The sequence below is a fragment of the Aphelocoma coerulescens genome, chromosome 18 (assembly GCF_041296385.1).
Source record: "Aphelocoma coerulescens isolate FSJ_1873_10779 chromosome 18, UR_Acoe_1.0, whole genome shotgun sequence".
NCBI classification, from domain to species: Eukaryota; Metazoa; Chordata; class Aves; order Passeriformes; family Corvidae; genus Aphelocoma; species Aphelocoma coerulescens.
The window spans coordinates 10,688,362-10,714,055 of NC_091031.1; the positions used below are offsets into that span (position 1 = coordinate 10,688,362).

General features: G+C 50.6%; 1 protein-coding gene across 2 annotated transcripts in view; it reads right to left on the bottom strand.

Annotated features, from left to right (window-relative positions):
* Positions 1–20,174, bottom strand: part of MYOCD (myocardin) — a 34,561-nt gene extending 14,387 nt beyond the window's left edge. The window contains exons 1-5 of one of the 2 annotated variants that reach the window (XM_069032568.1): positions 19,913–20,174; positions 10,901–10,966; positions 7,222–7,277; positions 2,563–2,638; positions 170–331 (exon numbers count right to left, since the gene is read on the bottom strand). In XM_069032568.1, the coding sequence (XP_068888669.1) occupies positions 170–331; positions 2,563–2,638; positions 7,222–7,277; positions 10,901–10,966; positions 19,913–19,967 (415 nt within the window). In that variant the 5' untranslated portion in view covers positions 19,968–20,174. The other variant, XM_069032569.1, reaches the window with a different exon arrangement.
* Positions 20,175–25,694: the final 5,520 nt, after the last annotated feature.

Sequence of the window (25,694 nt, forward strand, 5' to 3'; positions counted from 1 at the left end):
CTGTGCTGGACTGGGCTGATTACTGTGAAAATAATGACATTTAAGCAATAACTGCAGCTCTTACATCCAGGTTGGTCACTTCTTGCTGTCGCTGTGGTACCTCCTCGTCCCCTCGGCAGCCCCTGCCCCACTCCACGCACACACACAGCACACACATTCCTGTCACTACCTTTTATGGCCTCTTTCACAGCCGAGTCAACGGGAATAATGTTCTTCTCCACCAGCTCCAAAGGACCCGGCCTGAGCGCAATCTTTTCATTGAGGTCATCTGCCAGTCGGGCTCTTTTCAGCTTCATTTGAGTAGACTGGATGGACCCCTCTGCAGCCGAGTCTAAAAGGCCAAACAGAAGCATCAGGACCAGCGGTTCCTGTGGGCACAGCACTCAGCGAGAACCTGCTGCCCTTCAGCACAGCCTCTGGGGGCCGTGGCCAACGCCTGAGCTCTGCTCTGCTACACTGGGTGGGGCTGCTGGGGTTTGGGGCACGGGTCCTTCTCTGAGCCTCAGGCCCAGCTTCTCCATTCCCAAACAAGAGCTTTTGTCTACCAGCCTGGGCTTGCAAACCCAGCCTGCAGCTGGAGCATCCTCTGCAAGGCCCAGGAGTGATCTGTGATGGAAACTTCATCAGCAAGCTGCCATGAGCAAGGGCCGAAGGGGTCTCCAGCTCCTGCCTGCCAGGAGCACACTGGCTCCTTGTGGGCTAGTGCAGATGGATCCCTACTTCTGGGAAACAGCTGGAGAATAGGACCATTGCAGTGCTTGACAACTGGAGTAAATGGGTTACACTGGAATTAAAAATGCTGAGTCTTGGGCTGTGGGCTTTTGGAGGTGACATGACTACAGTGCTCCAGGACTCCAGGGAAGAACGAGCTGGAGAGGAGCAGAGCAAAGGCAGGTAGATCTGGAAGCTACAGCCCTGCCAAAGCCAGCTGAGAAGACCCCAGTTATTGAGGGGTGACAGAAGAATAGCAACTTAAACAGAAAGATTTCCTGAACAAAGTTATCTGGCTCCTCTCTTGGCACAGGTGCGAGTAGTGAGGGAGTGGCATTCTAAACCAGACCATTTCTAAACCCTTGAGGGTCTAAAGTAAGAACAGCTGCATGTAGGTTGTTCTATCTTCAAAGCCTGGACACTCTCTGGAAGAGACACTGTGGGCAACACGAGCTACAGGGCTTGATACCATGGAAAATTCTCTGCAGGAGGTCAGGAGAGCTGGTCTAGGGCCATTCCTGGCCTCAGGTTATAGAGACAGGGAACACAAATGAGCTCCTTGAGGTGAACAGTAACAGAAAGGGTGCCTGTGAAGCACTTGGATGATGTGAACTGTCTCACCTGGCCACTTTCAATCACCTCTAGGTCCTGTTACGAACAAAATGGGTTTGTAAGTCCACGATATGCCAAGACACAGCTCCATGAGATGCAGAGCAGGATGGACAGAGGTGTGAGCAGAGGCTGCAGGTAAGGGGGGTGTGGGGCAGCACATGCATCTTGCTCAGTGCACAGCCAGGCACTCTCTGCTCTCTGCAGTCTCTCTCCCCAGGCTGGCTCTGCCTGTCCCTGTCCATGCCCAGGGACTGCAGCTGCCTCCATGTCTGGTAACAGCCCCCACCTCCAGTCCATCTTGCTTCTATTATTTAACCTTAGGGAAAGACACTCTCCATCTCTTAAACAAGCAACGGTGCTAGCTTATTTTAGGGATGGAACCCCAAGGGAAAAGCAAGGCAGCAGCACTGATGCAGCATGCGACGCTGGCTCAGCCCTCCTGCCTGCCTGAGGGAAAAAGAAGTAGAGATTGCATCCATGCTGAGAGCAGAGGGCAGCCTTCACAGCTGCCAGAGAGTGATCTGCTTCTTCCAGGCAAGTGACAGGACTCAAGGAGGGAGGGAAGCTGCACATCCTCTCTGTCTCTAAGGATCTTGTTATCTCTGGAGATAACGAGGGACGCTGTGGTGTTCTGCTGTCTGTGATGGAATACAGCCCTGCCAGCTCTCTGGCTGAGAGGGAACACCAGGATGGGAGAGGAGAGAGCTGCTGTGGCTCACGGACTGATAGCAGGGCTTTTCATACAGCTCTGCTTGGGTCACTGACTGCATGGGCTGTCACATAGAATATCCAGAATTATAGCAGCACAAAAGATGTGCAGCTTTGGGAAGGTGTTACAGTGACCTGCTACAGGGATTTCAGTGCCCTGAACAACAAATGCTCTGGGTTTCCTCCTCATGATCAGACATTGGCACCAGTGTCTAACAGAGCTCTCTCTCACAGCTGTTCTGTACCTCACTGTTCCCTAGAACATCTCACACTGCTCCCTGCCAGAGATGGGAGAAAGACTGGATGGCCTTGGGGCTGTGTCTGTCAGGGAATAAAAGCGTGTCCTGCTTCCTGAACATCAGGTCTGGACAGAATTTCATATGACGTGTCCCATTTGAGTCTGCCCCCCATGAGCAGCTGGGACAAATAATGGCGATGAGATTCCTGAAGGGACACAAGAAGGGCAGGAGAAACACAAGTCCCAGGGCAGGAGACACAAGGAGTATGTGGGAGAAGCTCGGGCAGTCTTACCTTGTAGAATGTGCATATTGACCAGGTCTGAGCGCTCAGGCCTGCTTCTGATCTTGTGCTTGAGATAATCTTCAGTCTGCAGAACACAAACGCGAAGTTACCTGGCTATAGAGCAGCAATAAGGTACTGAGAGCACCTGCCCCTGTGCCATCCCACGATTCTTTTGGATTTATGACAAGCTGGGTTGAGTGAGCTCCTAAATGACATTTTTCATCACTTAAACACTGGCTTGTCCTTAGGCAGAAGTTCTTCAGAAAGGGAACAGCATGCACGTAGCTGCTGGCAGCTCGCTGTACCCACTGCTTTGCAATCACTATTGGTCTTCTCATGCCTAAAATGTTATGAGAACTCATAGGAAGGGTGAGACCTACTCTCTGGGAGTGGTGGGCCTGCACAGCATGTCACCTCTGAGAGCTGCACCAGGGCAGCTCCGGAGTGTCCTGGTGGCTTCTGTGGGAAGCCCAGCACTCCAGAGTGAGAGATCAGGTGGAACAAGTCATGAAGACACTCAGACTCTCTACCCAGGTCAGCCACGAGGCTTAACCTTCCTGCAGCCTTGCAGCCCCTGTGCTCTGTGGTTCCTCACCCAAGCTATGGTATGGGGTTGGGAAAATCTGCTTTGCAGTCACTGCAGCTGAGCTTGCAATGGACACAGTCCTGGAGCCTTGTGCCAACTCCCTCATGGCTTTAGGAACAGAGAGGCACACAGAGGTACAGTAACACCATCCATAAGGGCCAGAAAGTCAGCCTTGAGGGCAGATGACCTCAAAAATACAAATATAGGCTTATCCCCTGGTGAAGAAAAGCTAGAGCTCAACTTAGATAAGCTCTTAGCTAAGCTGAGCTGCAAGAAGAAATAATACAAAAACTGTACATAGTTCAAAGAGGTTAAAATCTTAAGGATAAATATAAAGGAATAGTACAAGCAGCTGGAGCAAAATAGGAAATCCACAGTACAAAATGTACAGGATCGTGAGAAAAAGATCTTATAAGGACTTCTGCAGCCAGGATCAGGCAATGGAAAGTGCTATCTGTGTTCCATAAACAGGAGAAATAATTGTGCATACTGCTGAGATGGCTACAGGATTTAATGCCTTTTAAAAACCATCCTCACTAAAACAATAAATGGCTCTTTATCAAACAGGTGGCTCAGCCAAGAACCTTCAGCAACAAAAGAGAAGAAGCTCCAGTTGTCATGTTGGAGAACGGGTTAGAGGGTACTCAGAGGAGTTAAAAATTCCTGAACAGTTTGAGACACACGAGGCTAGAGTAATAGCAACTATAGCAAAGGAGAGAATAATTTCTAGCTTTAAAAGAGATGGGAAAAAGAAACTAGGAAACCATAAAGCAGACAGCAAGATATTGGACCAAGTAATCAAACAATCTATATAAGTGAATTTTGAAGATAGCGAGGAGGTGAGCAACAGCCAGGATGGATTTATCAAGAACAAGTCACATCACACCAACTGAAATTCCTTCTATGGAGAAATGACAGTTTTCTATTACAGGAATAAACAATGAATGTCAGCAGCTCGACTCGGAGCATGTTTTGACATTATCTCACATGGCTTTCTCACATGCAAGCCAGAGAAATTTGTTCTGGATAAGACTAATATAAAAAAGGAGCATAACTGTGGATCACCAGAGGAATTGGAAATGGCTCAGAGTAGAAACAGAAGAATTTATCAAATCCTATTACAATGCAGTTTTTCCTGCTAGCCAATATATTAATTAATGCCTTGAATGATAGAAGACATACTCTATAATTCTGAATCATTCAAGGCCAACAGATTACAGTGCACCATGATTTGGCACAACAGATGATCTGAAATACATGTGCTACAGTTTCAAGAAGGACATTTGGGAAGGACTGTGTTCAGGTCACAGTTAGCCACAGCTAAGCCAGCTGATTAAGCACTGCAGTGGATGAAGACTCAATGCACCAGAGATGCTCCTGCAGTGGTCACTGGACAGGGCCTTAGGCAGAAATTAGTTACTCCATGCATAGGAAAAGTCTAGAAGGCTCTGGAGAATCCAGTGATCAGCAGCTGACCCACAGCCCCAAACCAGCAAGGAGACACAGCTGGTGTCAGCTGGGCCCCGTTCTGTACCCTGCATCTGAAAGGGTCCATGGAAGGGTCTGGGCAACAGCTACAGACATCACCATTGAGCCAGAAATGGCATCATTGAGGGGAGCTGAGGGGAGGGGAGGTTGGTTGATCCAGAGGTGAGATGGCTATTGGGACACAGGATGTGAAACAGCTTTAAAAAGTGCTGCAGGAAAAAAGAGACGCAGTTCTGCATATCACACAGTAGTGTGCTCAAACTTCAGCAGAGCAGCTTGGGCTGGGAATCAGGGGCCATGTGCTCACAGCACAGGTCAGAGAGCACCAGAGCAGGTCACTGGCAGTGGGGTGTCTGTCTGTCAGTGCTCACACACCAGAGCAGGTTGTAGGGCAGTGGGGTGTCTGTCTGTCAGTGCTCACACACCAGAGCAGGTCACTGGCAGTGGGGTGTCTGTCTGTCAGTGCTCACACACCAGAGCAGGTTGTAGGGCAGTGGGGTGTCTGTCTGTCAGTGCTCACACACCAGAGCAGGTCACTGGCAGTGGGGTGTCTGTCAGTGCTCACACACCAGAGCAGGTTGTAGGGCAGTGGGGTGTCTGTCTGTCAGTGCTCACACATCAGTCAGGACTGGCCCAGTGGGGCTGTTCTGCTCTGGGGCAGAGGCACAACAGCCACCCCCGCAGCCCCTCCATTCTGAGGGGCCAAGCCCTGCTGAGCCAGACAGCCCCAGGAAAGCCAGCCTGCTCTCTGTCCTCCACCCCAGCAATCTATTATAGGATATCAACTTCAAAGTCTGCTGCGCTGGCCTGATGCCAGCCTCGAACATAGCCAGCGACATGTTTAAACAAATAATAGACATTTTATTTACTAAAGTCTTTACAACGCCTTACCCTTCCCCCATATTTTTTCCCAGTTTATTTCCACCAACACAATCCCGTGCTTGGACCATGTGTAGGTTTGCCTGGTTCTTGTGCCAGGTCAAAGCAAGCTGGTGTCTGCACCTGAGTGCATTTAAACTCATGTAATGCATTTCCAACTAATCCTTAGATCAGGTCCTGACTTGGGCTCAGCTCCAACTGCTGTCCTACAGCTGTGTTGCTGCTGTGACTTCAGTTCCTTTGGACCCTGGCTGTTAAAAAGCTGCATTTGCATCTCTGGGGTGCAAACAATGAAGACTTCAGATGTGAGCTTTTTTTAACACCAGCTGAAGCAGAAGAGCTTTCAGGACACATGGACAGTTATCTGCTTTCTGTTTGTACAACATCAGCTCGGGGGAATATCAGCTAAACAACAAATGCCTTTGGGTAACTGTCTGGAAACAGCTGCTGATCCTCCTGGTCCCAGGTCTAAGCAGGGCAGCTTTGCAAGGGAATAATGTTTGTTATGGTCTGTGCTCAGTGTCTTCATTACCACTTTCTAAAAGCGCCCGTGGTTTGGGATAGACTAGACCATCCTTCCCCTTTCCCCAGGCAACTAGCCAGTGAAAGCTTTTGAAGAGAAAGACAGAGAGACACAAATGTATACTTTAACTGTAAAATATATGACACTTCAAGGATACTTTGGATTGCTTGAAATTTTGTAAGCATACTAATTTTTCAGAGTCATACTGTATTTCTTGTGCTCGCCATTTATTACCACGGGAGACTTGGGGCAAGTGATTTGGAGTGTGTTTAAGTTCAGAAGAGCACTTCCCTGTATTTCACAATCATTTTTCCTTGCAAAGGTCCTTTCCCATGTGACTGCAGGCACGTTTTGTAGATTAATGGAACAAATTCTCATGTTCAAGCAAAACCTGCATGATTAATTGCTTCCTTTTCTGGGATCATCCCCCCAGCTTGGTCAAGGCTGGATTGTGGGTGATTGGAAAACCAATGTGATTTCCCAAAAAGTGATCAGGTCACAGAGTTTCAATGTGTCCTGGAAATGGCTACTGCCTTTGGCAGTGTTTGGGGAAGCCTGGTAATGGGGTGGGTGGGAGCCCGGCCCGTTTCCCCCTTGGATGTTGTGTCCTGATGGCCAAGCTGCACTGCCGAGCTAAAAGCCAGAGCTGCTGCCTGGTGATAAGTGTGAGTTCCCTGGGGATTTGCTCCAGGTGGCACCTGCATTGCCCCTGCACACTTGCTGACCGTGTTCCCTCAGTCCTGGCTGCTGCTGGCCCTGCTCTGAGCTCGCTGACAGCAGTGCAGAGCAGCCAGCGCAGGAGGAGCGGGCTGTGGATGTGACCCGGAGGGGGAAGCAGCAGTTCCACTGCTTGGACATTGCTGCAAGGACTGACAAAGCCATGCTGAACCGTGCCCTGCCCACAGCCTTTTGTAAAACATGGGGCTGCTGTAAAACCCCACAGCTCAGGGCACTGATGCCCCCTTTGCCATTTTTTTAAACCTTCCCTGCTCAGAGAAGGGTGCTCCAGAGCATTTGTGAGCCCTGGCTTGGCCTCAGCATGTCTGGAAGCAAGGCAGGCACCCTGCCCCTCATCCTTGGCCTGCATGGAGGGTGCCAGAGGAGGGGACAGTGGTGGAAGGTGCTTTCAAACCCCGTGACTCATGCAAAGCAAGCCCATGTGTTCCTTCATTGGGATGGCTGCAGGAGTTACCTTGGCTCGCTCCAGACTTTTTCGCTGTTCATGGAATGCAGATGGGCTTTTCAGTGCTGCAACAGGAAAGAAAGAGGAGCAGTCAGCACAGGAGCGGAAGCAAGCAGCTACCAGGATATTCAGCAACAGCATTTTAATGAGTGCTATAAAAATAGCAACACAAACGAGCTGTTCTCTTTATTGTGCTGACTAAAAATAACTCAGGAAAGCTCTGGGAAATCCCATGCTCTCAGCCAGTCCATGGCAAGAGAGCAGGGGGGATGGAGAGCATGGGGAGAGCAGGAGGCACGTGGGCAGGGAAGGGTGCAGGCTTTGAAACAGTGCTCTGTGGGACACTTCAGGGAGCAGATACATCTTTTCCCTGTCCTGTTCCCTGCAGGTCATGGAAGGCACCACAGCTCCAGAAGACAGATCCGGGAAGAGCAAACACCTGTGAGGGATCTCACCTGAGAGTAAAACCGGTAGGTGACTAAGGCTGGAGGTCAGCAGGAAAATTAATGCCTGCCTCAGCTCTTGGGGTCTGTGGTGCAGCCTCCAGCGAGGGCATTGCAAGGTATTCCTTTATCCCTCTCCTGTCACTGACCATGACTGGACATTTGTCCTGTCCCCTGCTCAGAAGGAGCTGTGTTACATGGGACCTCCTTGCACGGAGGCAAGCAGCAGACCATGTCCTCAGCATCTCCTGACTCCAAGGAGGATTAACCCAGAGGTGCTCCCAGAAAAAGGCCAATAAACCCTGGCTCTTGGACCAGTGAACACCAGTCCCATGGAGCAGTCTGTACTGGAGTCATGGAGAACCTTGCACATTTCCTTGTTTACTGTGGTTCGGTAGAAATCGAGGCAGAATTTACATGGTGAAGGGGTTAATACTTCTCACATCCTACAAAAATTCTTTTCTGTCTGTGTAAGCAGACAAAACTAACTGTTCCCGTTGGGACAAGGAAGGGGAAGGTGTCCTGACCCACAAAAACAGTCTGCTGCAACTCTTTCTTTGGCAACAAAAATTCTCTTTCCATCTTCTGAATGGGATCCAATAAAGACAGAAACTATTTTCATGCAGGCCTTGTTATCCTCCATCAGTCTAGGGGAGGATAAAAAGAAGACTGGGGAGAAACAGGAAAGGTTTGGGGGTCCTCTGAATTGACTTTTGGTAGTCAACACGCAGGCAACCCCTGGAACATCCAGTGAATCACAGAAAAACCCAGAAGGCACATTCCTACTCCTGACATTTGGAAAGCAGACAGACAGACAAGCTGGTGTTGCTGTGCCATGCTCCAGTGAGCAGCCACCAGCACTGGTGACAGCTGGTTTAATCAGAAGCAAAATCAAATAGTGCACATGAGAAAATGAAGTTAGCAAGAGAGATGAGTTTCCCAGCCCTGCTCGTGTGAAATACTGACATTGGCAGCGTGCTGCAGGCACTGACCAAGAGCCATGCTATTCAAGAGGAAAGTGCTGCGGAGTTTAGTAATTTACCAAGATTTTTGGAGGAATTATGTGGATGCTGCAGCTTTTATTAGTCTGCAGAACAAATACAGACATTGCTAGTTCAGAGGACTTGTCAGGGGATGACATTTCAGCATGAAATGGGTGAGGGCCTGGAGGCACCAGGGCAGAGGTCCTGTGTGTGGCGTTGATAACCCTGGGACAGTGGTTTTAGGGTTTCAGTGAGAGGACGAGGTGGTGGCTGTGTGTAGCAGGAGGGCCTTCAAGCACAGGTGTTTCTGCAGTCCATCACAGTCAAGGGGACTCACCTGCTGGTCCTCAGAACCAACATGGCATGGGAAGATATGGTTAACAAAGCCTTGTTTTTCATAAGGAATGCCTGCACATGCCCAAGCCATGGGGAAGCTGGCTGGGGCTCCCATGTATTAAATGCTAACATCTGACACTTCCTCCTGATGTCAAATTCAGCAGTTAAATTCTGCGTGTTTGTTTTTATAATGGCATAAGTGCCTTTTCTTCTATTACTTTCAGTGAGTGAACCGTGCTCAAGTTTCCCAAAATGGTCTTCTTGGACAGAAACCAGACTGCAAAATGTCAGCCTAGAAGCTGGGAGTGCAAAGAAGCTGTAACTAACAGGAAAATACCCTTCAGTTGCCATCAAATAAATTTGTCTGAATACTTTGCAGTGTGTAAGGTTTGAGATGTCGGGTGCCATGTGTGACAGTGCAGCCTTGCAGAGCAGCCCCAGGTGTGCAAACCTCTCAGGGGACACTGCTGCCCCGTGTGTGTGCAGTGGGGTGTCCTGCACAGTGTCCCAGTGTCCCCACCTTTACTGACTGGACTTTGCAATTTGGGAGACGTTAGACATATTTTTGGCCACTGACTGTGTTCCTAGTTCTTGCATTACTCTAACAAATACCACAGTATTTTGTTTAAAGCTTCAGCTCCTGGAGTCTTGTGATCAGAGTGCAGGCGGCATAAAATCTGAATGTTTAAAGAAATAAACAAACAGGTGAAAATTGGAAAGAGTATGCATTTATCAGCCTTAAAACCCCATTGAGCATTTTAGCAGTCATGATTTTTGTCATCCTAATGCTTGATGCTGACAAGAGTGTCCTGAGAAGGCATCTGTTGCTTGGCCCAATCCTTGGGGGAGCCAGGGGATGGGCAGGGTGCAGCAAGCAGTGCTAGAGCCATGCTCTTAGAGAGGTGGTGTTCTGCTGCTTAGGCAAGAGCTCCATCACAGTCTTCAAGGGCAACCAGAAGAGACAGAAGTGACACAGCCTCTGGAAAATTGTGACCTTAGCAGTGAACCCAAGGGGTCCTTGATGAGACAGAAAGGATAATCCTCTACCTGGGTCCCAGGTAACCACAGATTTGCACATGGAGCCTGAGCTAGGTCAGGATGGAGTATTCCACTGAGCAGGGCTGAGCTCCCAACATCCTTTCTCCAGTGGTGCTACAGGTTTCATGATGCACCTGCAGGTGCAGAAGGGGATTGTTTTCATTCGCTGACTTTTTGGGCTCTAGCAACTGCCTTTCAGCTGCAGAACGATTTCATGACAATGCTCTCCTGGAGCTCGTCCTTCAGGCTCGAATGCCAGGCGAGCAGGGGTGGATGGGGTCAGAGAGGGAACACATTTGTCACTCTGCAGCAAGCAGCCCCTGTGGGGGTTTGCTGGCCTCGGGTGTGCACTGACAGCCCTGCTGTGTGGGATCAGCATCTGGGTATGTCTCAGTCCTCCAGGGGCTGCCTGTCTGCACCAGGGCCATGGCAGTTCCCCAGAGCTGCCTTCCTCCTCAGCCTCCTGGAATGAGCCCTCTCATCCTCTTCCTTGTCCTGTCCCAGAGGCTCCTGGCTTTTACAGGAGGTTCTCTGCCCTTGCCTACGTGAACAGCTGTGTGAGTCCTCTGCTTGAGCTGGATATGTTTGTCCTGCTACAGTGACCGCTGAGACGGGGAGCTCTGCAGCTGAAATTTTGGATGGTGTAAGGTAAGAATCTCTCCTGGCTTCGGTTTGAGCAGGGGCATTATGGTCTGTGTGACAAATGCACTGTACAGCACTAGGGATCATCAGATTTCTGCAGGGCAGGAAGCAAAGTCCCCCTGGTAGCACTTTGCTCTGAGCTGTGTGGGTCCGAGTGGGCAGCTGGTGCCAGACAGTGCCCCAGCAGTGCCCAGGATGAACACAGCCCTCTGAGCCAGGATGAGAAAGGCAGAAGAAGATACTCACGTGGCATGATGCCTTGGTCTGCCAGCTGCTCACGGGTCCTTCTCTGCTGGAGCCGCAGCTGTAAAACTGTGAGAGAGAGACTGTCAGGGAAAGGGGCAGGATTGTACTGAGGTGCTAATACAGGGACAAAGTGTGTGGGGTCTGTGTGTGACACAGAGGACTGGCACTGATCCCTGCTGCTGGACCAGCCTTGTGAACAATTTAGCTCATCCCATCACCCAGGTAACCATGCCTAACTTTGAGTTAGTATCATATTCTAGACCTTTGGTTTTGCAAATTTGTCTTCAAGACAAATCCTTATCACAAGGTAAAACACAAAACTCAATTCTGTGCTTTCCTGCTGGAAGCTCAGTACAGCTTGCCACGAGGACAGGCACCTCAGTCACAACATAACTGCAGAATTCCCTGCCCACCAGCTCAGCCCCAGGCTGCTTCTCCTGAGCTGCCTGAACGAGCTGGGGTTGGAAGGAAAAGAAAGGCAAGAACAGCATTTTTGTCCGTGGGAGCAACCTGCTGAGCTCTGCCAACAGCTCATGTCTACAGCACAGCTTTCCTGGGATGTGGGATGGAGCTGAAAAATAATCCCTTCCAGAGCAGTCCCCAAAGCATGAGGCTCCCTGAGATGCCATTGCTTGTGACTTTTCCGTGTCCTCTGTACAAACCATGTTTCACATTCAGAGCAAATGTTTAGTGAAGGCCTCATGTGGGACAATGATCTCCTGCCAAATTCCAGCGCTTCTTCGGACACCAAAGATAGATTCTTGCTGCAAGGGAAAAATGTAGCCTTCAGTATGGGGTAAAGTCTGTGTGTGTGCTGTTCGCCTTAAGCCAGGGTGAAGCTGGTGGCTGAAGTCACTGGCAAACCCTGCTGCCAGGAGAGTCTCCTCTGCCCCATGGCACCACCCCCAGTCGGTGCTGGTTCTGCCTGTGGACGTGGATTTAGACTCTCACGCTCTGGGTGCCTACATTGCACCCAGTTATCTGCACCCCCTTTGCAGAAGCCATCCCCGTTGGGGCCCTCAGAACCAAATGAGGCAGTCCATGCTTTGGGAATGCCCATCTTTCCTCCTGGGCTGTGCAGACAGGTTAAAGGTAACCAGCTCCTGGCTGGTATCTGACACAGGGTGAGCTGTACCCCAGTATCTCTGTGTGGAACCTTCTCTGGGAGTGCTCACAATACTGAAGAACTGTGCAGAGCTTGGCACTTTCCCCGAGGAAGAGATGGATCTGTACGAATAGGTGAGCTAAGGGAGGTCAGAGACTGTCCAAGAATAAAACCAATTTGTCTCTCATCCAGGAATGGTTCTCTACTCTCCTAGTCCTGGTCCAGTGCCCCAGGCATTAGAGCATCCTGCCTTCAACTGAGGCGACTTACACACAGCATCACATTATTCACAGGAATCAGAGACAGCAAAGCCTTCTGGAATCACACACACCACCCTGCCAAGGACACGGCAGTGCCCCATCAAGCTGCAAAATATCCCGAGGGAGGATCCTGCATCACTTCCCTTCACAGCTCCCACGTGTGCCGAATTATTTGCGCCATTTCACTCCAACTTCCGACGCAGCCAGGCCAAGTGATGCACCACATCCACATTGGCAAGGGGGATTCTAACGGTCTGTGCATTCAGGGCCCGCATTCCCTGCTGCTTCTGCTTATTTCATAGCCCTTCCTAGCAAACAAACAATTCACCAGCCTCGTGGAGCAGCCAGCTGGTGAGGAGAAAAAGGAGAGGGTACAAATCCCCTTGGAGCATAGCTTGGAAGGTGACGATGATTTCCTGTGTGGTGGGTGTAAGATTCATCATCTGCCCTGATGCAAGAAGTGATGAAAACGTGTGGGTTTCCCTGCCACAGCTCTCCCACTGCTTGGCTGCAGGAGCAGTGCTTGGGATCCCAGATTTCCCAGATCCCACTGCCTTCCAGTGAGCAGGGCACGGTCTGGGGGATCCCACCCTACTGCAGCTGGTCCACGCTCCACCTCACAGCCTCTCCTTTGCCTCCTGCCCTGTGGATAGACTGCCACAGAGGGGATCTGGGACTGTGTAATGATAATTTTGTGCGAGGAGAAAAGGTCTCCAATTTGGTTTTTGTGCTGATGGGTAGAAAGGCCATGACCCAGCAATGGCACTCACTGCTCTGGTGTGAGAGCTGAACAGTTCCATGGGCAGGTCACGGAGCTCATTGTGGGCCATGCTGAGCTTACAAACATCCTAAGTCTGGCCCATTCTTAAACTACAGGGCAAGGAGGAAAATTTTATCTATCCCTGTCTGTTCAGACCATCCTGTCAAAAAATGTGAGGACAGTGCAAGTACCAGCCATTTCCAGGAGCAGCACACACTCAACATTTGCAGCAGTTATTTCAGCCACCAAATATTCATCCCAATCTGGACCTCCTCATGCAGTAGGATGCAGGACTTGACTCTCAAATATCTCTGTGAACTTCTAAAACCTGTTGCAAACCATCTGAAGAAACAAAGTGGACAGTGTCAGACAATAATGCTGAACATGCCTGGACAAGAGGGAAGCAGCCTCTGAGGCAGTGCTGCAGTTTGCAGCTCGGCAGATGCCAGCTTAGGGCTTGCACCTTTCCCTTACAACCAAGAGCACTTGAAAACAGGGCTGAAGGAGCCCCTGGCACCATCCAAACCACCACTTAGCTGCTTCTTTCCTTGAAATCTGTTGAAGCTGTCTGACCCCAGCTGCGTTCCTGTCCTCTTCCTTTGCTGCATGCCTAGAGGCCTGAGCTCTGAGTGCTGTACGGGAATTAAATTGTCATGAATATTCTTATTTTTCAAGGGAACTGCTCTGCTAACTCATCAGAGGAACACTTATCATACGAAGACTGGTGGCTGGAGCACTGAAGAGACGATCTTGGTCCCACCCAGCATCCTTGTTACCTGCCTGCACCAGCTTGGATGGTGAGAAGCACCAGCCAGGGAGCAGCCATGCACACTGGTCATCCTGTGTGACCACCAGCTGGGAGACAGCCTTTCTTTCAGCAACCCTGCTGCCTCCTGGGGTAGCCCACGATGAGAAATCCTCCTGGGATGGTGAGACACATGGCAGACCTATCCCAGTGAATTTGCTCATGAACTTTTTCTGTTAGAAACACTCCTCACTTCCATGCTAGCACCAGGTCCCATTCACTGATACTGGCTTCCAGAAATGTCCTGTGCAGTAGGGCTGTGTCAGTGGTGCAGACAAGACCTCCTGGCATCAGTCACAGCTGCCTTTGGTGGCCCAAGCTTTGAGCACTGCCTGTGACTTGCAGTCATGAGTCACCCTCCTCTCTAGGAGCTGAGCTCAGAGCTGTAGAAAGCTCAGAGGACAGCTTGGGCCTTGCCTGGCCTGGTGATGCACAGAAAAGACATGTTCAAATCTTCACCCCAGGAGCAGGCAGATCCAGCCATCTGCTTCAGCCTGCCAGGACACTTTGAGGCCAGTGCTCAGCAGACAATCAGGGTGGGATGGGATTTTATCACCTCCTTCAGAGCATCCCCCCACTGGGGTATGGCCAGAGCACCCCCAGAACCATCCTCTCCTTGGGGAATTGGCTTTAGCAGCACAGGGGGCTGAGCAGCATGAGGCACGTGTGCCATGGAGTGGGGGAAGTGCCCTCCTCACAGGGCTCAGGACTAGGACAGGCAGGCAAAGCCATGGCTGACGTGATCGAGGGTTGGGGCTGCTCTGTCTCCAAGAAGGAGACCACTGACAGCAAGTCACTGCCCCTTCTGCCACCAGCAGCTCGTTCCTGCCCTCCATGGCTCAGAGCTGGGGTTTGGGGAATGTGAGTGCACCTCAGTGGTGCACAGGATGGGGACAGCTCTGCTGGGGTGGGGGGAGTTGGCAACAAATTGGGAGTGGGGAGGGGGGGCTCCTGTTGGCAACAGCAGCAGTTTAGTTGCCCATCAAACAGCAGCTGAGCAAAGGTGAAACACAGGGCAGTCCATGGCTGTGGCGCGTACCAGAGGAACCTGCTGACCTGCCCCTGCTCACACACTCACTGGCAGAAAGTGGCCCTGCAATCAGAATTGTGACCAAGTCCAACTCCTGGCCTTGTTTCTGACCCAGCCACCTTTGAAAGGCAGGACTGCTGCAGGCTGTGACACTGGCTTTCCATAAAATGTCCCAGGTATTGTGTGAGAGGGGAGAGGAGCTGCCCCGGGGCTCCTTTGACTGTCCCAAGGTCCCAGCAGGGCAGGATCAGGGCTGGCACTCTGGCAGGTTCAATCATGCTGTTTGTGGCCTTCTCAGGACTGTGTCTGTTCCTTGCAGCTGCACCAGGAGCAGGAGTCTGTTCTCAAAGCAGGGTGTGGGCAGGACCGTGGGGCTGCTTCCCAGCCGAGCAGCAGGCTGGCACCAAACTCCAGCGTGGAGTGACTCTGAGCTGGGTGACAAGCCAGCCAGCCTCCTGGGTGCTGACAACAGCAGAGCATCGAAGGACTCGCTTTTCTGGAGCTGCTGTTTTGCAAGAACACCTTGGCCAGACTTTGTCTTGAGCCCCTCCATGGATCTCATGGAGCTCACCTGCTCTGCCCATAGCCATGAGCCACAAAGTGATTTCTCTGTAACATCACATCTCCAGGCCAATGTTATCCTCTGACAACGTGGCCTCGGTGGGACCTGTGTGAGCAGAGACAAAGCCCAGAGATGAAGCTGGAAATGGCACTGCTCAGCCAGGACAGCCATGGACAGCCCTGGTCAGTCCTTTCCCAGGAGGGTTCTGCTTTATCTCTGCCTGTGATGTCACCTCGGAGCTGGGAGCATTTTGCTTCTAACAGACAGATGTGCTACAACTGTGTGTGTTACCTGGGAGACTGCACTGAAAAATTGGTGAGACATCACCTCTACATTGGTGAGAACTACATTTCTAACCCCAAGTCCAGGTCTTCAGGTACTTTGGAAGAGATACTAGGCTAGCACAGCTGGCTAGCAAGGAGCCCAGACCACCAAATGGGCACAGCCAGCTGTGAAATCCCTCTGAGGGCCGTGTCCATCATAACAAACCCAAGCTCACCGTGGTCCTGAGAAAAGGCTCTCACCTTGGAGTCACCCCTTCAGCATCCCCATGAGCAGCCCAGACAGGTGTCCCCTGAAGCACAGTGAGGTACATTTCGATCTGTGCTATAACACATGCTTGGCTGACAAAGAAACCCATGACTGCCCACTAAAACACTGAGGTATAAGAGGCCAGAAGAACGAAACCAAGCACAAACTGATCTACATCAAGGCAGTGTTTTACAAAAACTCCACAAAACGGTCTCATCAGTTACAGTGAGGCCGTGGTTTGAACACACACACTGACTGTGACCTGTATGAGTTCACAATCTGAGAGGAAACACAGGCGCATGCTTTATCTTTGGACACCACGAATATCAAAATAAAGGTTCTGCCAAAACGCCTGGCCAAACACCCTACCAAGACTTATTCTCTTCTGCCTTTATTGACCTGCTGATTTTGGTCCAAATTGCTCTCGCCACCGGAGGCAGACAGAATAAATTCCTCTCCCATCTCAGTTTCATTCAAGCCTTATGTGTAAGCATGAATGCTTTCCTGCATGGAGCCAGGCAAGTCTTCTCTGCAAACCCACACCCATGTGTCCACAATTAGGTCTTGGTACCCCATGCCAAGCCATGCAGAGCCTGATTTATAGTGTTAAACTTTCACTTCTCACCAATTATCTGAATTACCACTGAAGTTAGGCAGATGTTGGCCTTGTAAGCTCTTTCCATATAGCTGCAAAAAAAGGGTCAGGGTTAAGGTTGGATCTGCATTTGTCAGCTTTGTTTGCTTTGTCCGATGCCAGTGCTTCTCCACTGCTGGAGAACAATTGGTTTGTACTCAGAGCAAGAGATCACATAAATTATCATCTCTGGGAAGAGTTAAATGTGTTTCTGGAACAGCACTTAGATGTCCTGGTTGATGTAGTGCAATCCCATTGACAGCTGGATCGTACGGGATAGCATGGCAGACTTGAAGAATCATCATTCCTGCAAAATTTGTCAGGACGACCTCAGATCAGAACATTTATCTTTGGCCAAACAGACAAAATAAAGAGGCACACGGATCCTTGAGGAAGGGAAGTGGGATCCTGCAGGACTGCAGCATGGTGGTGATTTTCCCTCTCTCCTCTGGAGCGGTTCCTGGTGCCTGGCACTGGGATAGCCACGGTCCCTCCACATGGCACAGCTGTGCTGGTCCTTCATGGGACCACTGGAGAGACAAGGACAGGAGAAACCTCTGTGGCACTCAAGGGGTGCTTTCTGGGCACACTGTGAAAAGGCACTGCCACCAGCACAGCAACCTTTCCTGGACAAACACATTTTCCTTGCTACTGATGCTGTCAGATGGAAGCGAGAGACCAGAGAGCTGACCCTGGAGCCACAGCAGTGCCACCATCTCCTAGCTGCCACCTCCTTGCTCTACTTTCTGCCTGGTGCATAACATGGAGATTAAAGGGATTCTGGGATGAGGAAACAACAAGTAATGTATCTCTAGCTCCCCTTAGCACACTCACATAGCTCCTTCAGCTGCTCAGCGTCTGCAGGCCATGGAGAGACAGCAAAAGTTTAGTTATTAAGATTTACTTCAGCCCTCTTTAATATTGGCCTGGAATCCTTCAAAAGGGATTCAGACTCATCATGAGTCATGGAGCACAGCTAATCCTTCCCAAACCTGGGGAGCAAACAGAGCCTCACACCTGCCGGCTCCAGAGTGTTTCCAAAGCGAAGGCGCACGGCTAAGCGTGGCTTGGCATTTCGGGGGCTGATCCCTCCTGCCTCTGTGCAAGCTACACAGCTCTGGAGCTGCTGCTGTCCCGTGTCACAGCCCCTGAGCCATGCAGGACGGTGTGGGGCACAGCCATGGGCTGTTTGAGACTTCCAACCCTCTTCCAAGCGAATGGAGGTTGGTAAATCAGAGCTCTGCACCTCCTGCCATCCTTGTGGGGCTTTACAGCTGACAAAACCTGCACACAGAGCAGGCATGCCACAGGAAGCTGCCCCATAGAGACTTTGCAAATAAAAGAGATTCCATTAAATGTTAGTTCTTTCTTCTCTATTCCCCATGTTATTAAAAATCCAAAACAAACTGAAAGCAGCTTTATTTGACTTATTTGGGTTTCTCAGCATCCTGCTCTCCTCCCCTGTCTCACACACTCCGACAAACAGGGTTGTGCTGTGGGCATGTCCCACGTTGCCAGCGGTCACAGCCATGGGGACAGCGAGGTGCAGACACGCATTTGGGATTTTGGTGAGCCCAGCTCCAACAAAACCAATAGGCAGAGAAATCTTGTCAAATAGGAAGCTTGTCTTTCACCAGGCCATAGCCAGGGATAGCGGTTGTGGGAATAAATCATGAACCAAAGAATGCCCCACAAATTGACTGTCCTAGAAATGCTGAAAGGCACTAGAATTTATGGAAGCAAAGACCCACAAAGTTTACTTTTCTTGGAGAATCATTTGAAAAATATGTTTAGAGAGCCCACTGTTGGTTCCATAGTGAAGCCAGCTTACAAATAAACCAGAAATGAGCCTTGAAAACAATCCTGGTTCATTTGAAAAGAATGCAGGGACAATGCACAGCCCGTCCTCCGCTCCTCAGGGAGGTGGCAGTGTTGCTTTGTACATGCTGGAGGAATTGTTACAGACTGAGATTTTTTTCAAACGAACAGCAGTGTACCATAATATACCAACAAAATTTAAGGAATGACTTAATCTAATGAAATGTAAGATCAGAGAGATATGGAAACCACACCAAAGACCTGGACCCAGGCTTTGTATAATTCAGCCAGACTAGGACACTTGTGTTTGCACACACACTCTGGGGTTTTCAGCCAATTGCCAACTTTGTATTTGCTGAGAAAACAAAGTTCAAGTTGACCACCCAGCTATCTAAGAGATCCTGATAACACCACTCATGTCTCCCATCAGTACCATAAATCTCCCATTTCATTATCTACAATGAGTAAGGAGGCAAAAACACACACGGCGTGGGTGACATGCCAGAGCGGGTGCATGTTCCAACGTGACTGCCCTGTCTGGATTTAAAGCCTCCCATACGGCACATGCAGCTGATTTATCTGCACATCCTCACAGATAATATTCCCAGGGAGAACTTCACCTCTAAGAAGGTCAGAGAAAGCACCTTGACAGCGTTTTTTTGGCATTGCTGTTAAAATTTGCAGTATGTTGTGATCATTAAAAAAGCTACGAGTCAGGATACCCACTCCCAAAGAGAGCATACTTACTATAGATGCAGCCAGTGACTAAAGGCATGAACGTCCAGCAGAGGGGCTGATCTAGAAGCCACCGTCCCATAGTTCACCTTCACTCACTGAACATCCTCGGAGAAGCCCCTGCCCGGTGCTTCCCCTGACTTATGAGCTGGAGGCATGTTTTACTTGCAAGCCTTCCGCGAGCGGCAATCAATTGTGTGCCTCTGGTTTTATTTCTCTGATGATGTCACTTTAAATACTTTTCATGTTCCATTTGTTATTTTTACTTCTAAAAATGACGCATTTCTTCAAATTCATTTTTCTACAATTAGTCACAACTTAATGGAACAAGCTCGGCTGCCTGCCTGTCACAGAGAGTGTCAGGCCCGTCCTCTCCGTGGTTATCCCAGACAGACCTGCAAGAGCACCTGGAATATACGGACGGCGTTAGGCACCTTGTTTATCCCAGATGCCCTTTTGGCTTCCTGCCCAAATCCTTCGCAGCAGGGCCAGAGAAGGAGAAGCAGGAACTGCAGTTTTACCAAAATAAACCACAGACATAAATCAAAGACAATGAAAAACCAGGAGGAAAAAAGCAAGAGAGAGGAAGGAAGGAAGGAAGATGCGTCTCTCCACTTGTGGAACAGCCTCTGTAAGAGCAAAGCCGTGACAGCTCTACAACCCCTCGAGTCTTTTGCTCACATGCTGCTTCCGAACATTTAATGCAAAACAGTCTGTGGCTGCGGCGTGACAGAGAGAGAAGTTTTAAGAGAAATCTCAAGGTTTTCCCTACCTGATCTGAACTTGCTCCGAATCAGCAAGGAGTGCTCAGACCCCAGGAGTGTCATGGTGACTCAGGGACCAGATCCAGACGCCCCTCACTTAAACCATTAACTTCCTCCACAGGGAAAAGCCGACCAAGCCGTGGCTGGTGCTCAGGATTCATCCAGCTCTCCTGGACTCTCTGGGTGCTTTTACAGCCGGCTGGCAAGGAGCAGCAAGTGGCTTTGTAAGATTTGGTCCCATCCAGCACTGACCCTGCACAGACACCAACTGCTCCCCCTGTGCTGTGTTGAACTAATTAACGTGGAGCCAGCGGGAGCCTCCTCCCGCCCGGAGTTTACTACCAGCAGCTGGGTGTCCTGGCTGATGTCATCGTCTAGCGGGGAGCAGCGACTATCGGAAAGGGTCTTAGCAAAGACAGAAGTTTGATATCTGATACTAATTACTACCGGCCGTACGCAGCCAATCCGGGCGCTCCCCGTCTCAGCCGATTTTGGGAGCCGCTGGAAATACCAACAGAGCCAGGGCTTAACTCTTTGCAGCGTGCTGGGACACGGGTCCCGCACCTCAGCGGGGCCGGGGGGTTCAGCTCCCAAAGGCGAGGGGAGGGCTGGGGTCGGGACAAGTGTCCCGGCCAGGGGACGGCTTTGGGGAGGTCGTTCCGCCGGAGCGCTGCCTCGGATGCTCTCCCCGTCAGGGGGGCACAGGACGCGGCTGCGCTGCTCTCCGGGGCCGGGGACTGAGCTCGGTGTGCTCAGGTGTGTCCCTGCTGCTGTGCCCAGAGCTGCTCGGCGCACACCTTTCCCAGTGCGGGGCTGGACCGCGGGTTATCCACCTGGGATGCTGCCGTGTGCTGCAGGCACCCGGACACGCGTCCTCTCGTGCTGTGGCACGCTGACACGGGAAATACGGGGCAGGGCTAAACCTTGGCTCAAAGTTTCCTGTGCCACAGCCATGCCAAGGAGGCTGAGGACGCCTCTGCTATGGAGGATCCCTCCCCGCCTACCAAACACGCTCTCAGAGAAGAGAAGCTGACTGCAAGCACACAAAATAAAGAGAAACAGACCCTTTGAGGCTCCCCTTCCCCAAGCCCACATCTGGTTCACGTGAGGTAGTGGATGATCTGCTGGCACTTTTTACCGTGTGATGTAAATGGTACAAGACAAACTAAGTCAAGGACAGACCTCAGCTTCCCTGACACATGGGTCTCACCTAGGAAGCTGCCTAAATTCCCTCTACGTCATACAAGTATTTCAGGACTGGTTTGAGGTTTTGTTTGGGTTGTTTTTTGGTTGGTGGTGGTTTTTTTTGTTTTGTTTTGTTTTGGGTTTTTTTTTAATTCTATTTTAATCCCGTGGTTTCTGGGAAGTACTCCTAAACTGGGTTGGGGATAGGAATTTCCAGGCTTCTACACTCATGGCCCCAGAGGCTCTGATTCATCAGTGTCCCAATGCTGCAGGCATCTCCTGGGGTCTCTCACCCTCATGTAGTCCGTGTGATAGAACCATGGAAGCACAGAATCATTTAGGTTGGAAAAGCCCTCTAAGATCATCAAGTCCAGCTGCCAACCCAGCACTGTCAAGCACACCACTGACCATGTCTCTAAGAACCTAATCTACACAGTTATTGAACATTTCCAGGGATGGCCATTCCACCACTGCCCTGGGTGGCCTGTTCCAATGCCTGAACACTCTTTCAGTGAAGAAATTTTTCCTAAATCCTGGCACAACTTCAGACCATTTCCTCTTGGCCTATTGCTGGTTACCTGACAGCTGAGGTTAATGAGGCTGTCCAGAGCTGAGCTCCCTGGGCTGGATGTGATTTCCTGCTCATGCTACATCTGATGAAGTGGATTTTCCTTAATGACTGGCAGGGGAGAGATGACTTAAATAAATTGATCTCCAAGCATTAAGCTGAGCTAGTAAACAGAGTTCTACTGTACTGTCTAGCAAGGTGGCCAGAGTCTTGTTCCTTAATAATTTTTCCTAATGTTTAGTCCACTGTACTTGAAATATGCTCTCTAATGGTCTTAACCTCACAAACACTGCTGTCCTGAAACAAGCTCCACCACTTAGCAGAACCATGCCATGAGCAGCCCAAGGACAAGGCAGGACTCGCTGACACCGTGTGTCTCAAACTTCAGGTTTTTGTACTTTTTTACTTTGCAAACTCCTGTTTGATTTACTGCTCCTGCTGGCCAAAGCTCCACTGAGGTATCCCTGCTCCCTCTGGAGTTCCTAATGCCTTCCTTCCTTCCTTCCTTCCTTCCTTCCTTCCTTCCTTCCTTCCTTCCTTCCTTCCTTCCTTCCTTCCTTCCTTCCTTCCTTCCTTCCTTCCTTCCTTCCTTCCTTCCTTCCTTCCTTCCTTCCTTCCTTCCTTCCTTCCTTCCTTCCTTCCTTCCTTCCTTCCTTCCCTCCTTCCTTCCCTCCTTCCCTCCCCTCAGGGGATACCAGTAGGGGATGGAGGTACGTCTCTCTTAGGAGGTGACACAACCTCTAACAAGCTTTAATTTGTTGACTCATCTCAGCAAATTGCTCAACTGCTAAACTCACAGGCCAGAGCTGGTGTTTCCCTGTGATGGTCATTACGTGAGAGCCAGCCCTGACCACACGTACTCTTGGTGTCCTCAGGAAACAGAGGAAAGTTGTCTCTCATAAACCCCAGACGAGGCAAGGACAGGCACTGAGTTCCCACCGCAGATACTGAGCCATTTGCCTGGCTGCTGCCTGCTTTAGGTAGCCCAGAAATAGTTATCCCCCCACAAGGTCCTCATGAGTTTCCAGAGCTGTCAGTGCCCTCGAGTCTTGGCTGTGTCTGCACCACAATCACTGTTCAGCTCTGAAAGGGGCCTCACCACCAGCTGCATCACCACCTTTCTCTGGAAGGTGAAACAGGCACAAAGGTCCCAAAGGCTGCAAAGACCACTACTGCTTCCCATTCCCCCATTCCCAGCTCTGCTGCAAGCACCTCTGTTGTAAACTGGGTCATATTGACTGCAGTGAGTGAGAGTGAGCCTTGAATACCAGAATAAATTAGTCATGGCAGGGAATTCCTTTGAACTGAGAAGTCACACCCCAGAGCCATGAGGATATCAGCTCTGTGCTGCTCACCAGATCCCAGGAAGTCATCCCTTCTAATCTCCCAACACACCCTATTGTTTATGGGACTGATTTATTTTAAAGCAGATTGTTTGCTTGTATGTAGATTTGCAACTATGGGAAAAAGAACCAAATGAGCTGTAGTTTCAGTAAAACCCCTCTGGGGACTTGGAGGGGTCAGTGTGTGACAGTGTCTGTGCCAAAGAAGGGGAATTTCCCCGAACCTGGTATCCTGCCAGTCATGTCTGCTCAGATTGTCCTCTCCTGTAGGAATGAAACTGGTTTGGCTTTGGTTTCTTTTCTCTAGCACCTGGCAGCTCCACTTGGAAAAGACCCCTCCTGCCGTGGCCTTATTTTTTGAATCTTCACAGCATGTTCTGGAAAGACAGATCTGGTGGTAGGAGCTCCCAACCCTGACTCCCCCATCCCATGAGCAGAGTAGTGATAATTTGCTGTGTGCTTGTGCAGCTGTGGTGTCCAGGGTCCCACAGGGAGGGACAGCTGTACTGGCACAGTACACACACAGTGCTGAATGTCCCCAGCCTGGCATAACTCTGAATCCTGAAGGAGTGGGAAGGCTGGAAAAAGAGTTGCTTTTACAAATATGTTGCTCAGGAGGAGTGCATTCTTCCATTTGTACCCAATACAGCGGTGATAAACTGAGTACAGAGCAGTAGCCAAGGGCAGGTATCACAGGGAAACCAGTAGCCAAGGCTCACAAAGACCTCTGGACATCCCTTGAAGATGCCTACTGCCAGGATGTCATCATTGTGATAGAGAATGGAAGAAGAAATCTTTCCCTGAGAAAGAATTTCTCGGGAGTTCACGGGGCCACGTGAGCTGCCCTTGAGCCGATCACTGCAGCTGGCTGAGCTCAGGGCAGATATGAACCTCCTGCTCTGAGACTGCCCCAGCAAAGCTCCAACCGTGCTGCTGATCATGGCCTTTAGGAACCTGAAGAGAAATCAGCTTCTCTTTGCATGCCTGAGGTTTACCTGGGAGTGAATTGCACCGAAAAGAGGTCCTGTGGCTTTCACATGGCAAACAGTCAGGATATTCCTCTCCATGACCTGGGACAGACAGAGGCTTTCTGAGCTGGAGCTAGCAAGGCAGCAGCGTCTCTGCCACTGTGAAGCAGAGGTGGTAGCTCAGAAAGATCCTGGCTGGGTCCTAACTCAGGACATGCCCAGAGCATGGGATTTCCTTTGGTCAGGGAGCTGTGAGCAGGGATGGTGCAATCCTTCACTTCTGATAGCACCTGGTAAGCACCATCGCAGCAGCATTCCACTGTCCTGAATTTGCCACTGTCTGCCAGATTTTAAGTGGTCTGTCCCCTCCCTATCTCCTCACAGAGCTTGAGGGCCAGAATTTATGGCAGAGATGTCATGAGCTCTTCCCGTTCTGACAGCAGACAGCCTCGCTTGAATTGGAGCTGTGAACTATTTATCACAGTGCTGCAAGCATCCAAGCAAGGTCCCTCAATTTATGAAGGTCCAGAAGATATTATGCAATTGACAACATGAACATAGAAATACTTCTGCACTTTGCTAAAGCTACTATTAAGCTGCCTGATGTTTTCATCATAATATTTATTTCTTTGTAAATACACCAAATTCTCCAATCCCAACTCAAAACAGAAAGATCAGAGAATGCAAATAGGGAGATGACATAGCTGTTTAAAGATTATGTAAAATGTTTTTTTGCTAGCATAAATATTTGATTGTAGAACTCTGGCTGTTGTGTTTACCGAGCAGGGATGCGCAGTGAGTGTGGAGAGCTGCCACAGCCGGGCACTCTGCTGGAGGCTGTCCCATGTCCCCGCCTGTCCCTCCCCGTGTGCTCCCGGCTGCAGGCACAGGGCATGCACTGGCACTCACCCCTGACTCCCTGGCTCTGGGCAGATTGTCACTCCTGACACACAGGCTGGTCCTTCAGCAGCGGTGGCTGCAGCCACTCCATCAGCTCCAGGAGCCTCGGGATGGAGGGCAGAGGGGATCAGAGCAGGTGAGGGAAGAGTTAAAGGCTCAAGGTCTGAGGCTGGGGAGGTCAGCGGGAGGGGTGATGCTCTCCATGGGGTCGCTGGCTGGAGCACAGTGCTCAGGTCAAGTGGGCTGTGCTGGCAGGAGCTCAAGGCACTCAGGGACCTCCTCTGTCCCATGCAGAGCAGGGGGAAGGGCCAGGCCAGACACAGCCCGTGCTGTCCAGAGGCATGGGATGTGGGATGGAAGATACCAGTAGCTCCCTCCTGACTCATGACTGTGGTGGGACACCAAGGTCAGGGCACTGGCCACGGTGGGAGGTCCAGCACGGCAGCACTGCGTGCCCTGAGCACGGCCCTGGTGTGGACTCACAGGCAGTGGAGGGTCTGGTTCCCCTGTCCCTGTGGGGAGGAGAACTGGGGACAGGCTCTGTGAATTCCCTGCCAGCACAACTGAGGGAGGCGTACAGTGAGTGGGACTGTGAATTTCTGTGTTTCACAGCCGGGGCAGGCAAATTTCTATTTTAATCTACTGGAGATGACATTCTGGGGATGGTTTCCCAGTGGAGCTGGGGACTTGCTCCCTTCAAGGGACTTCTCTCACACCCACGGCTGTTCTGATGGCCTGGGCCACAAGGAGGATGCTCCCAGGTGCTGAGCTCCCCTTGCAGTGGTGCCTGGGGTAAGCCTCAAATGCTGCAGCCCAGCAAAGCAGG